Source organism: Ascidia mentula, chromosome 3, assembly GCF_947561715.1.
Source record: "Ascidia mentula chromosome 3, kaAscMent1.1, whole genome shotgun sequence".
Lineage (NCBI taxonomy): Eukaryota > Metazoa > Chordata > Ascidiacea > Phlebobranchia > Ascidiidae > Ascidia > Ascidia mentula.
The window spans coordinates 11,232,498-11,245,657 of NC_138568.1; the positions used below are offsets into that span (position 1 = coordinate 11,232,498).

Below are 13,160 nucleotides of genomic sequence, written 5' to 3' on the forward strand. Positions count from 1 at the left end.
TTGTGAATTTGAAATTTAGAGGTTGGTGTGTCGTCCTTGAGTTATCTTCAACATACACCATTCGCTTTCCCCAATGAATATAAACCCATGTAATAATAACAGAAAGCACACAAATGGAAAAGGTGAAAATTCACTCTTCGCAGAAATCTCGGTGTGGCCAGGGCAAAGTGGGTACAACAAGCTAGCGTGAGAGCCGGAACTTGCAGCCATTCACACACAACAAAGATCACAGCAACAACTCTCACATGACGTAAAGCCAAAGCGTGCATCACACATATTGACCATTTTTTTAGGGAGATTAATGATGAAGTATCGTTGGTAACGAAATGTGCCATTTTGTCGGGTTGATGATATTTGGAGGAATGGCGATAAAACTGCTTAGCCTGAAACGTCTTTTAGCGTAAAGTATATCAAATAATCGCATTTGACAACAAAATAAGCACGTTTACATGAGACACGAAAAAAAACCCAAAAAGCTTAGAAATAAACACGGTATGACCACCCTGTGCATATGTAAACAAACATCTCTCTTTTGCTCCGGGCAGTGATTCATGAATTGTGTAAAGCACGAACCGGACGTCGTGCGTGCGACATTTGTACAACACACCAGTCGTTGAGTTAAGTGGAGAGTAAATCCTGTTATCATTTGCTTCATTGTAAATCATTCTGCTCTTTGTGCAAGAAATCAGTTATGTTTTCAAGAAACAGTGAAAAGTACGAATTAACAATCCAGGTAAGAGATTTTCCTCATAATGTTGATGTTAGATGTATACAAAGTTAACGAAACAAGCTTAAACGTTACTAAAAATTGTGGTTATTACCTTGGACATTATTTTTTTACCAAAAAATAGTAAACCATTATCGCACCTAAATTTAAACCTATTTTCTGTAAAATAACAATAAATACAGCAGATGAATTGTTTGTCGCACCATTCACTTTATTTTGCAAATGCATACAAGTCCGTTATAGCCTACGGCCAATACTTCAGCTGGACAACGATGTGCCGCTCACCAATTATAATGCGCGCTTTTTACAGACCAATGCGCGCCACGTATTAACCGGCACTGACGAAACCGTCCAAGTGAAAATTACGGGTGAAAATGGAAACTCAACTGAATGGAAAACACTTGACTATTTCTTTGAAGATGATTTCGAAGCAGGAGCGAAACGAAAATACACAATTTGTCACAGTGATGACCCAATTGGGAAACCAGTCATTCTCACATTCCGTAATGATTATTGTTAATGTTTCATGTTGCTTATCTTGCAGTCGGGTTTATAGTTCAAAATCTTGATTTGTGGATATTTTGCCTTGAGAAGCTATTTTAAACTAAGTAATTTGAAACTAAATTTCTGTATGTAATGCAATTAAACTTGGTTCAAAACTTAAACCACGGCTGTAAATCTATTGCATTTAGTGGGTCTGTTGCTGGATAAATTAATGTATACGCTGTACATTAGGTTTGCGTGGTTCGAAGAAAGACAAAAATTGGATGGTTGATCACGTGGTGGTTGAACATGAAGAGAGAAAGTACGAGTTCCCTGTTTACAAATGGGTTGAGAATGGTGAGGTCTCCATTACACTGGGAGAAGGTGAGTTTAAAGACATAACTTTATGTTCTATGTTAATAGTTAGCACGTCAAAATAACAACTAGTAGTCACAAAACAAAAAGGAAATTTGTAAACAGTGTGGTGTACAAATATCATAACAGTCGTTGGTGTAACACAATTTAAGTATTACGCATTTGTTGCGTGATGCTCCTCCAGACTCCAGATATGATAACTGTTTCTAAGTTTCTCATGGCTACGATTTGGCTTCAGGATCGTTAATCGTTGTTTGGCGGGTAGTGACTGTAAATAAGTTACACCAATGTTGGTGAATTTACACACAAGACAGATTATAGCAGCAAAGTGCATTTAAAAAAAAATGGGAGAAGAAACATCGCAAACATCAACATATGGTATTACGTACGTTGTTGTTTTTTAGCTCAACTGCCGCAAAAAGTTACAAATGAACACGTGCGTAAATTGAGAGCGAGGGAAATCGAAACTAATCGCAAGATTTTGCAATGGAATCCGAAAGCTTCGTCGGAATCCGATATTGGATGGGGAATCACTCGGTTTCTGCATGTCAGCAAAAGTCAGGGGCTTCCCCGCATGTACAGGAAGAATCTTGGTCAGTTGGATCGCGACAAGGACTCGGCAAGCTTGTCAGCTGGCATCAGTGCTGGGTTGGCTATGTTTAAAAGTGAGTTTCTCAATTAGAAATGTACATATAAATAAACATGTATTTTATTTAAAAAAATTGTAATTCCACAAATCAAAAGTCGTCATCAGGGTTATTTACATGTGTTACATTTTAGCTGCGGATCAAATTAAGCAGATGAAAGACTACAGGCTTCTTTACACCAACACACCTTATGGTGATCCACCTTTCTTTGACGAGTAAGTTTACTCAGAATCAACAAATTCTGTTGCATCGCGAAAACATTTTCCTCTTTCTTTAAATATTTGACTAACGAAGGGATAAAATTTAAATCTTGTGACATTAAACATATCTGTGATGATATTAAATTTATTGGAGTCTGGATCAACGACATTTTGTACCTTAAAGATGGAAGGAAGATGCTGAATTTGGTCGTCAGGTTTTCACAGGAATTTCACCACTTGCTTTTAAACGATGTAATGAAATTCCTCAATATTGCAATGTTACCGAAAAACATGTTGAAGGATTACTTGGAACGGGAAAAACCCTTTCCTCGGAAATGGCTGTAAGTTTAGAATATTTTAGGTAAAAGTTAAATACACGAAATAATTTTTTTTTGTGAAATACTGATTCGTAAAAATCTATCCGTCGAGCAGCACAGGCTAATTCCTGTAGTATTATATGCAATGTATTTTCTTCAAGATAACCGCGATCAGTTATTTGTATGTACTGGAGAAGGGCTAACGCCGTAATAGTTGACGTAATTTCTCGGCACAACAACAACAACTCGGTACACGTTATATTCGTAATTGCCGGTCGTGCCGATCGCCATTAGAAATTGTTTTCAAAACAAACGGCGGAAACTTGCTGCTTTTCATGACTTCCCAAGCGCAAATATGTGCGATTATTGTGTATTGTTTAGGCTAATTTGTTAAAAGTGGTGACTACTTTTCTAGGCAAGTAAACAGCAACCAGGCAATCAAATGTTTACATGTTCATTATTAATCCTAACATCTTTTTCACGTCAAACCTTATATATGCAAAACCGAACATACTGTTTTGTAACTACATGAGTTTTTTTCCAATTATTTGATGCTGCGCGGTTGAATTCGACTCAACTCGTATAACATTACAGGTTGGAAAGGTTTATATTGCTGACTACAGCTTTGTTTCGGAAATTGAAAGGAATCCAGTTCCAATGACAAACCATTACTTCCAAGCTGCGAACTGCATCGGTCTCTTCCATTCAACCACAGATGGCAAATTTATGCCAATTGCAATTCAACTTGTTCCTGGTGATGCTGAATATCTTTTCACACCGAAAGATGCTGAATACGATTGGCTGCTTGCAAAAATGTACTTTAGAACGACTCAAAGTGATGTTCATGAGGTAAGACCCCTTATACGTGTGATTGTTGCCTGTTTAACCCGAATCGGATAAATATAATACAAAACACCCAAATAACGATACGTGTAAGAAAACAGTTTTCTACCAATAAAACAAACCTATTACATTCGAGAAACAATGTGTTTCAGTGGATGTATCATTTCTTTCTTACCCACGGAATTTCGGAGACTTTTTCTGTTGCTACTTTTCGGTCTCTGCCTCACTGTCATCCGATCTACAAACTTTTGAAGCCTCATCTTGTTTCGGTGATTGCAATTAATGAGACGGCAAGAAAAAATCTGATTCCCCCTGGGTCATTGGCAAATCAAGCTATTTCACTATGTAAGACTACATCAGATTTAAGTCATAGTGTTGTTTTGGTATTGAATATTGGTAGCTAAATTCACAAGTTTGAACACATTTTACATTTGGCACTGAAACTGGCCATTGTTAGTTTAAACCATTTTTTACCACCAAGCTGCACTTGGAACCATAAAGTACTTCTACAAAAACTTTGATCTGTCTGATACCGAAGTTCCGAAAAACATAAGGTCACGAGGTATGTGTCAAAATTGCCTGAGTTTAGTGAGTAGAAAATAATAAAATGTTTGTTAAGGTGTGGAAGACCCAAACCTCCTGCCCAACTATTATTACCGTGACGACGCATTGGATATTTGGCATGCAGTTTTATGCTATGTAAAAAACGTTGTTGGGTATTTTTATAAATGCAACGAGGTAAGAACACGATTAAAACTTTTCTGTCAGAACAACTTTGTTTTTCTGAGTACATTTTTTCTGCACGGTTTATTTAATTTAATTTTGTTCAATAAGGATGTAAAAGCTGATTTCGAACTTCATGGCTGGTCATTGGATTTGGCAAATGAGGGGTTTGGTTGGCAGGATGGAAATACAAGAGGAATGCCCGAAAAAATAGAGAGCATCGATGACCTGGTAGAATTATCCATAATTTAGGTTTTTATTTAATTTAAATTCTAACCAAAGTTTACACCACCTAGATACGCATTTGCACCATCATCATCTTTTCAAGCTCGGCACAGCATGCTGCAGTCAACTTTGGACAGATGGAAACTTACCAGTTTGTTCCCAACGCACCTGGAAGTCTCCTGTTGCCCCCGCACAAGAAAGGAGAGGTAAATAACTGGGGAGACCCTACTTTAACATAGCATGTTGACGGTAACTGTGCAAAACATCAAACGGCATCACGCTATTTGTATGAAACGGCATAAATTCGCAATACTTCTATTTCTTTGCAATGATTTCCAATTCGATTCGTTGTAACTGTTCTGGTAATTCAATGTGGAAGATATGTCTCTGTTCGCCATCTTTTGTCCGTGTAAAAAGGTGCTGTTAATATAGTGGCAAATACTTTAAGAAGGTGTGGCACAGCATTAGATAGTATAAGATATTTTGACACACTACGTGGTGTACGGTGATGAGTTCTAATTGCCTTTAAAACCATTTATAATACTTGCATCGTCATATTTTTGAAGGGAAGTTTGCAGAGGATTTTGAGCTCACTACCAGGTCCACAGTTGGGTTCCATTCTTGTTACTTTTGCATACGCTCTATCAATCTATGCCGAAGACGAGGTAAAGATAAAAATGTCAGCTTTGCAAAGAATGATTATTTGAATAAATTCCATCTCCCTCCAGGTGTTCTTGGGTGATTTTGTGGAGCATCTGTTTGTGGAAAAGGAACTCCAACAAATTCAAAATCAATTCAGGGTCGAACTGAACGAACTCGGTCAAAAGTTTCAAGACCGCAACCAATGTCTGAAATATCCATACTGGTATCTACTTCCTCACAAAATCCCGGTTGATATTAATATTTAGATAATGTTAACAATGATAATTACTTAGTGCGGCTATCTGTAGCATAACATATATCAAGGTGGAAAGTGTTTTGTAATCAAAATGAAAATATATAGTGCACAGTGTTTATGTACATTGCAAACATAATCATGGAAATGTATCTCAAATAAAACAGATTATTGTGGTGTGGAGATGTGCGTTATAATGGTTGTGCCTTATTTATTGATTCTACCTGGACTGCCTTAATCTGAAATTTTACGAAAAAAGTTAATATTTTTATTTCTACACGATCATTAAAAATAATTACTCAGATTAAACACTTTTAACAACTTTAAACCATAATTAAGAGAAATTATCACAATTTAAAACAAATTAAAATTTAGTACGATCGGAGATAATCTGTTTCTGATTTTATCCATAAAGTTATAGTTTAAGGCCTGACACTGTGTGGTTGGTAGGATATCTGAAAAATTGTCGAAAAAATGCACTGCAACAAGTGTTATCATCGATGACCCCAAACCATCGTTACGTCATATACACGCTACAGTAACGGCGTATGGTCAGCAGACCATTGCCGAGCAACATCATGCGTAATACCAGTCGTCACACTTGACCAGTAGATCTTAAGTTCTTCCAGGTGGCGCGCGTAGCATTTTACCACACGGATAAGTCGGTTGTGATCTTTTATCCCTTTTTCACTTTATGACGTACTTGATTATCTCCATTTCGCATTCTTAGGTTCATCCACGCTCAATTTTCCTGTAGTCATAGAAAAAAAATTAACGCAGGAACGACTAACATCGTATAGACATGCAACCGATACCTTTACTTCATGAAGAAATGAATTCATGGCGATTTAGATCGGACAACTCTGAACGTTTTCAATTCTCCCCTGAAGCTCCCGTATAGCTTGGTCGGTAGAGCGTTGGTAAGCCGTGGGTTGTGAGTTAAACCTCACCGGGAGATTACTTTTCAGACCTTGCTTCGACTTTTCGTGAAAAAGGCTGATCCAGCTATAGGCTGATGCAATGCATGGGCTGCGAAGACTGTAAACCTATTGATCTTTTTGAATCGTTTACTAATTTTTGAAAACGCCTTTGAAACCACTTTTCCTGTTGTTGATCATATGTAAACGCTTTTTTTCACAATTAACTGTTTGCCGACGACACGGTTCGCTCAATGGCATTCCTGTCCTTGCAAAATATGCCGAAAATAAATGAATTTGTAAAATCAATAAAATCAAGATTAATCCATTAGATTAGACTACAAAAATCTTTTTTCATACATTTTTTGTTTCATGAAGATCTATCCAGAAACCCATCAAATGACAATCGTATTGGATATTTTCTTCACTTAGTAAAGCTAAAAGTGTAATTTAAATCTTCAACGAAGCAAAACGGCGAGGGGCACGGAAAACAACTGTGTTCAGAAATTCAGTGATACGGAACGTACCCCACATAGTCACTTTTAAGGCTGACGTTTAGTTCGAGTAGAAATATTTGGAAGTTTTAAAGCAATTGTGCAGGTATTGGATTGTAAGCGATATTTTTTTATTACGTGTTCATTCACTTCAGCGTTGTGAAAAGAAATCAGATATGTTTTCAGGAAACAGTGAAAAGTTTGAATTGATTATCCAGGTACGTTCGGCAAATAATATCATTGTCAATTGTGTAGAAAGTGAATTAAACAAACTCCAACTTTGGAAATAATTTATGTTTGTTCATAAAAAACAAAAACGCTTTTGGAAATAAAATTGTAACGTACTTAAAATAACACAATTTGTCTGCAACAAAAAATTGAATAGATTGCCGCACCATTAACATTCTTTTGCTGATCCGTTCATTCAGCACTAAGTCCATTATGGGTCGTTCGCCAATTATAATGTGCGCTCTCCACAGACGAATGCGCGCCACGTATTGACCGGCACTGACGAAACCGTTCAGGTGAAAATTACGGGTGAAAATGGAAACTCAACTGATTGGAAAACACTTGACTATTTCTTTGAAGATGATTTCGAAGCAGGAGCGAAACGAAAATACACAGTTTGTCACAGTGATGAACCAATTGGAAAACCAGTCATTCTCACATTCCGTAATAATAAACACGAATGTTATCTATTGAGGGTTAATAGTGTAAAATCTCGCCTTGCCCAGCAATAGTATTGCAAAATATGTGACGAATGATGTGATGTAGTGAACATATATGCGTTTCTTAACTATCAGTCAGAGTTGATTTTTGAACGTCTCGCAATATATATTATATCCCCATGTTTTGCTTTCTCTTTTGCTAATTTGTTGTTTTTATTACATTTTAGTTGGGATTTCACAAAATTACCGGGCCGTTAAGGTTGTTTTTATATATTTTTTGAGCGAAAAGGTTGACAACAACAAAAACACAGCATGTAAGCGATTTAAAAGTGACGGCAAGTAAATTAACGTATACGCTGCACATTAGGTTTGCGTGGTTCGAAGAAAGACAAAAATTGGATGGTTGATCACGTGGTGGTTGAACATGAAGAGAGAAAGTACGAGTTCCCTGTTTACAAATGGGTTGAGAATGGTGAGGTCTCCATTACACTGGGAGAAGGTGGGTTGAACATTCAAAACTCCACATCTCTGTATAAAGGCAATTGTAGCAGTAACTTTGTTAATTACTACTTACTGGGTAAAGTTTCCTTAGTAAAGAAAAAATGCACGGTGAAATTGTTAGATGTGCTTCTTCTTTTTAGCTCAACTACCGCAAAAAGTTACAAATGAACACGTGAGTAAATTGAGAGCGACGGAAATCGAAACTAATCGCAAGATTTTGCAATGGAATCCGAAAGCTTCGTCGGAATCCGATATTGGATGGGGAATCACTCGGTTTCTGCATGTCAACAAAACCCAGGGGCTTCCCCGTATTTACAGAAAGAATCTTGGTCAGTTGGATCGCGACAAGGACTCGGCAAGCTTATCAGCTGGCATCAGTGCTGGGTTGGCTATGTTCAAAAGTAAGTTTTTTTAGGTGCGAATGTTTTCCCGATCTTATAAAATCGTTTTGTTCATCATTTTTCTAATCCTTCTAATGAAAAGCTTCAAAAGAATAGTGATTTACTTTGGAGTGTTCCTATTTAGCTCAAAATCAGATCAAGCAGTTGGACGATTACAAACTTGTTTACACCAACACACCATATGGTGACCCAGCGTTTTTTAATGAGTAAGCTAAAACATATTTTTATTCTGTGTTGTTTATTTTCTTTTCTTCAGGTAAAGAACATTTCATTTTGTAAGAATGTTTTAACTTTAATCCTGTTATATACAATTTATTAGTCTAAAATTTTAACTTTGCGGTCATGGTTGTATCTTAAAGATGGAAGGAAGATGCTGAATTTGGTCGTCAGGTCTTAACAGGAATTTCACCACTTGCTTTTAAACGATGTAATGAAATTCCTCAATATTGCAATGTTACCGAAAAACATGTTGAAGGATTACTTGGAACGGGAAAAACCCTTTCCTCGGAAATTGTTGTAAGTTTAGAAAAAAAAATTTGGGAAACTGAAAAAAAACAGAACATCGGTTATAACCACAAACTAAGATGTGATTTGAAAAGTCTGCATTCTGTATGTTATAATATAATGTCATTCTTGGCATTTAATAGTTCTTACCCCCAAATGTTTTTATCATTATTATAAGGCTGTAAGTAAAGTGTTTTATAAAGATTTACTTTAACTTTTCTAGATCGTGCAAAAATATAATATTGCACAAATAACGAAAACCATGTCAAGTATTTGTATTATATTCTTACAGCACATAGTTAGGGAAAGCCTTGGTTGGTGCATCCTCATTATTACGTCACATAAACCACTACACCAACACTAAACTTGCTAAACAACATCAAATGTTAGTCCTATTATTCCTATAATAAATTGTAGATGCAGTAATTGAAACAAGTTATTTGCACGAGCATGTTTAATTTTTGTGAAAAACTGTTTCTATATCTTCGGCAGCATAAATTTCAGTAGTGTCAAACATAAATTACAGTGATTGTGTTGCTTAGTGTAGCGCGCGTAAAAAGAATAGAGATGTCCTTTTTTCTCAGCATGTCTGCTTCCATTCAAATTGAAAAAATAACTATTCATGAAAGTCATCAGAAGTTCCTCGTACAGTTTATAATGTGCTGTTAGAGGGCATGCAATATGGATTGCCAAAGCATCAGGCAGAAATAGACTTTGACTTTCTTGAACCTCAATACCGGCACAGAACAAAGAAGCAAAAAACAACGCACAGTTCCACAGAAAAGTGGTAAAATAGAAAATGGTCCGGGTCAGCGTTCTGTACATCTCGGTGAGGATTCACCATGGCCTGCATCAGAAAAGGAAAGTATTTAGCGGTCGCCACAAATAAGGTCACAGATAGAAACATTGAACAGTTTTATTTCATCTGATAGCACAATTCGTCTTTGCAAACTCCCGGGGCCACATCGTTGGGAAGACTGATATCAATTTGTTGAGGTTTTTGCACCGAAACTAAACAGACATCGGCAAACCATTTTCCAAGGTGTTTCGCAAATAATAACCAATGTTTATTTGTCAAATTGGCCTAATACTGCACCAAATAGCATTTTGCGTCAACCTATTCTCATGTGAATGTTGGTTGGCTCTGTTTTCAAATAGATTTTACATGCATCAACAGATCGCAACTTTCCAAAATCGTGTAAAAATGTAATGGTCTGGTGCAAAAGTAAAAAAATTGTAACAAAAAAAAGGGGGGCAACTGAGTCCCCCCTACAGGTGTTATGACAACTGTACGTGGTGCGTCTTGATTGCAGGCTGGAAAGGTTTATATTGCTGACTACAGCTTTGTTTCGGAAATTGAAAGGAATCCAGTTCCAATGACAAACCATTACTTCCAAGCTGCGAACTGCATCGGTCTCTTCCATTCAACCACAGATGGCAAATTCATGCCAATTGCAATTCAGCTTGTTCCTGGTGATGCTGAATATCTTTTCACACCGAAAGATGCTGAATACGATTGGCTGCTTGCAAAAATGTACTTTAGAACGACTCAAAGTGATGTTCATGAGGTAAGACCCCTTATGTGTGATTGTTGTCTGTTGAACCCGAATCGGATAAATATAATACAAAACACCCAAATAACGGTGCGTTACGTGTAATGAAAACAGTTTTCTACCAATAAAACAAACCTATTATATTCGAGAAACAATGTGTTTCAGTGGATGTATCATTTCTTTCTTACCCACGGAATTTCGGAGACTTTTTCTGTTGCTACTTTTCGGTCTCTGCCTCACTGTCATCCGATCTACAAACTTTTGAAGCCTCATCTCGTTTCGGTGATTGCAATTAATGAGACGGCAAGAAAAGCTCTAATTCCCCCTGGGGCATTGGCAAATCAAGCTATTTCACTAAGTAAGACTACATCAGATTTAAGTCATACTGTTGTTTTGGTATTGAATATTGGTAGCTTTAATTTATACTTTTCATCAGTTCTAATAACGTAAATTCACAAGTTTAAACCATTTTTTACCACCAAGCTGCACTTGGAACCATAAGATACTTCTACAAAAACTTTGATCTGTCTGATACCGAAGTTCCGAAAAACATAAGGTCACGAGGTATGTGTCAAAATTGCCTGAGTTTAGTGAGTAGAAAATAACAAAATGATTGTTAAGGTGTGGAAGACCCAAACCTCCTGCCCAACTATCATTACCGTGACGACGCATTGGATATTTGGCATGCAGTTTTATGCTATGTAAAAAACGTTGTTGGGTATTTTTATAAATGCAACGAGGTAAGAACACGATTAAAACTTGTCTGTGAGAAACAATTTAGATTTTCTGATTACATTTTTTTCTGCACGGTTTATTTAATTTAATTTTGTTCAATAAGGATGTAAAAGCTGATTTCGAACTTCATGGCTGGTCATTGGATTTGGCAAATGAGGGGTTTGGTTGGCAGGATGGAAATGCAAGAGGAATGCCCGAAAAAATAGAGATCATCGATGACCTGGTAGAATTATCCATAATTTAAATTTTTATTCAATTTAAGATCTAACAAAAGTCTTTGCCACGTAGATACGCATTTGCACCATCATCATCTTTTCAAGCTCGGCGCAGCATGCTGCAGTCAACTTTGGACAGATGGAAACTTACCAGTTTGTTCCCAACGCACCTGGAAGTCTCCTGTTGCCCCCGCACAAGAAAGGAGAGGTAAATAACTGGGGAGTCCCTACTTTAACATAGCATGTTGTCGGTAACTGTGCAAAATATCACGCTATTTGTATAAAACGGCATAAATTCGCAACACTTCTATTTCTTTGCAATGATTAATTCAATGTGGAAGATATGTCTCTGTTCGCCATCTTTTGTTCGTGTAAAAAAGTGCTTATACTTTACAAATACTTTAAGAAGATGTAGCACAGCATTAGACAGTGTGTAAGATGTTTTGACACACTTCCTGGTGTACGGTGATGAGTTCCAATCGCCTTCAAAGGAATTTATAATACTTGCCTCGTCATATTTTTGAAGGGAAGTTTGCAGAGAATTTTGAGCTCACTACCAGGTCCACAGTTGGGTTCCATTCTTGTTTCTTTTGCATACGCTCTATCAATCTATGCCGAAGACGAGGTAAAGATAAAAATGTCAGCTTTGCAAAGAATGATTATTTCAATAAATTCCATATCCCTCCAGGTGTTCTTGGGTGATTTTGTGGAGCATCTGTTTGTGGAAAAGGAAGTCCAACAAATTCAAAATCAATTCAGGGTCAAACTGAACAAACTCGGTGAAAAGTTTCAAGACCGCAACCAATGTCTGAAGTATCCATACTGGTATCTACTTCCTCACAAAATCCCAGTCGATATTAATATTTAGGTAATGTTAACAATGATAATTGTATACTGTCGCTATCTGTAGCATATAACATATATCACAGTAGAAATTGTTGTGCACATTGAAAATACAAATGTACATAAATATTGAATAAAACTATTACCGTGAAGAGGTGTATGTAAGTAGTTGGGTGTTCGGTAACGCTAAATATTGTTTCAAACTCAAAATTAGGAAAGTTAACATGGAATTTCTAATGTTAAAATATTCTTTGCCGAATCAATAAACCAATAATAATATGCAGTAATAAAAATTATTGATGAGTGGAACGGCAGAATTTGCGTAGATGGCACTGTGCTATCGTCACTCTAGCATAATTGTGTCCAACCTGGGGTCGAGAGGTGTTCATTGTCTCGCGCAACAGTTGCCTAAATAACGTAAACAACCGTGTTGTAGATTCTTGCAAGGTGAACCGATAATTTTTCATGAACACAATACATTCGTACATACGCTACTGAAGCAATTAATAGCAATTGGTAAATTAACAAAATTTACTAATTAAAAGCAAAGCAATTAATTAATGGCAATTAGGAAATTATTAAAATTTACAATAATGCAATTAATAAAATTTGTAGATATTGAAAATTAAGCACGGGGTAGATTTTAGCTTCTAAGCTTAACATTTCAAACGGGATTGCTATTGGAACATGTATTCAAAATCCCCATGCATTTTTTTCTCGCATTCGTCTAGGTTCGAAATTATTTCAACGCTATACCTGATTCTTCAAAATATATCATGACGTAAGTGTTTGCGGATCCAGAACTTACCAACATGAATACGATATTCAATGGAAATAAAATTGGCTTCCTCAATGCGACAAACCTAACAAGTGTAATGAGTGTTCTTTTTTTAA

At 36.6% G+C, this 13,160-nt stretch overlaps 2 protein-coding genes across 3 annotated transcripts; both read left to right on the plus strand.

Annotated features, from left to right (window-relative positions):
• The first annotated feature begins 600 nt into the window (after positions 1-600).
• On the plus strand, positions 601-5,606 carry LOC145894762 (allene oxide synthase-lipoxygenase protein-like). The gene is made up of 14 exons (XM_082983409.1): positions 601-733; positions 1,038-1,230; positions 1,463-1,594; positions 1,990-2,250; positions 2,366-2,447; positions 2,617-2,773; positions 3,344-3,598; positions 3,745-3,937; positions 4,074-4,154; positions 4,212-4,330; positions 4,427-4,546; positions 4,612-4,746; positions 5,107-5,205; positions 5,269-5,606. The coding sequence occupies exons 1-14, from the start codon at positions 692-694 to the stop codon at positions 5,446-5,448; spliced, it is 2,049 nt and encodes a 682-aa protein (XP_082839535.1). The 5' UTR covers positions 601-691; the 3' UTR covers positions 5,449-5,606.
• A 1,270-nt stretch (positions 5,607-6,876) lies between these two features.
• On the plus strand, positions 6,877-12,411 carry LOC145894480 (allene oxide synthase-lipoxygenase protein-like). 2 transcript variants are annotated; one of them, XM_082983088.1, is made up of 15 exons: positions 6,877-7,064; positions 7,326-7,518; positions 7,742-7,828; positions 7,882-8,013; positions 8,156-8,416; positions 8,541-8,622; positions 8,776-8,932; positions 10,234-10,488; positions 10,639-10,831; positions 10,957-11,037; positions 11,095-11,213; positions 11,312-11,431; positions 11,497-11,631; positions 11,950-12,048; positions 12,112-12,411. In XM_082983088.1, exons 1-15 carry the CDS (start codon positions 7,023-7,025, stop codon positions 12,289-12,291), a joined length of 2,136 nt encoding a protein of 711 aa, XP_082839214.1. In that variant the 5' UTR covers positions 6,877-7,022; the 3' UTR covers positions 12,292-12,411. The 2 variants fall into 2 exon arrangements, with proteins under 2 accessions (XP_082839214.1, XP_082839215.1); XM_082983089.1 differs by lacking the exon at positions 7,742-7,828.
• The last annotated feature ends 749 nt before the right edge of the window (positions 12,412-13,160 follow it).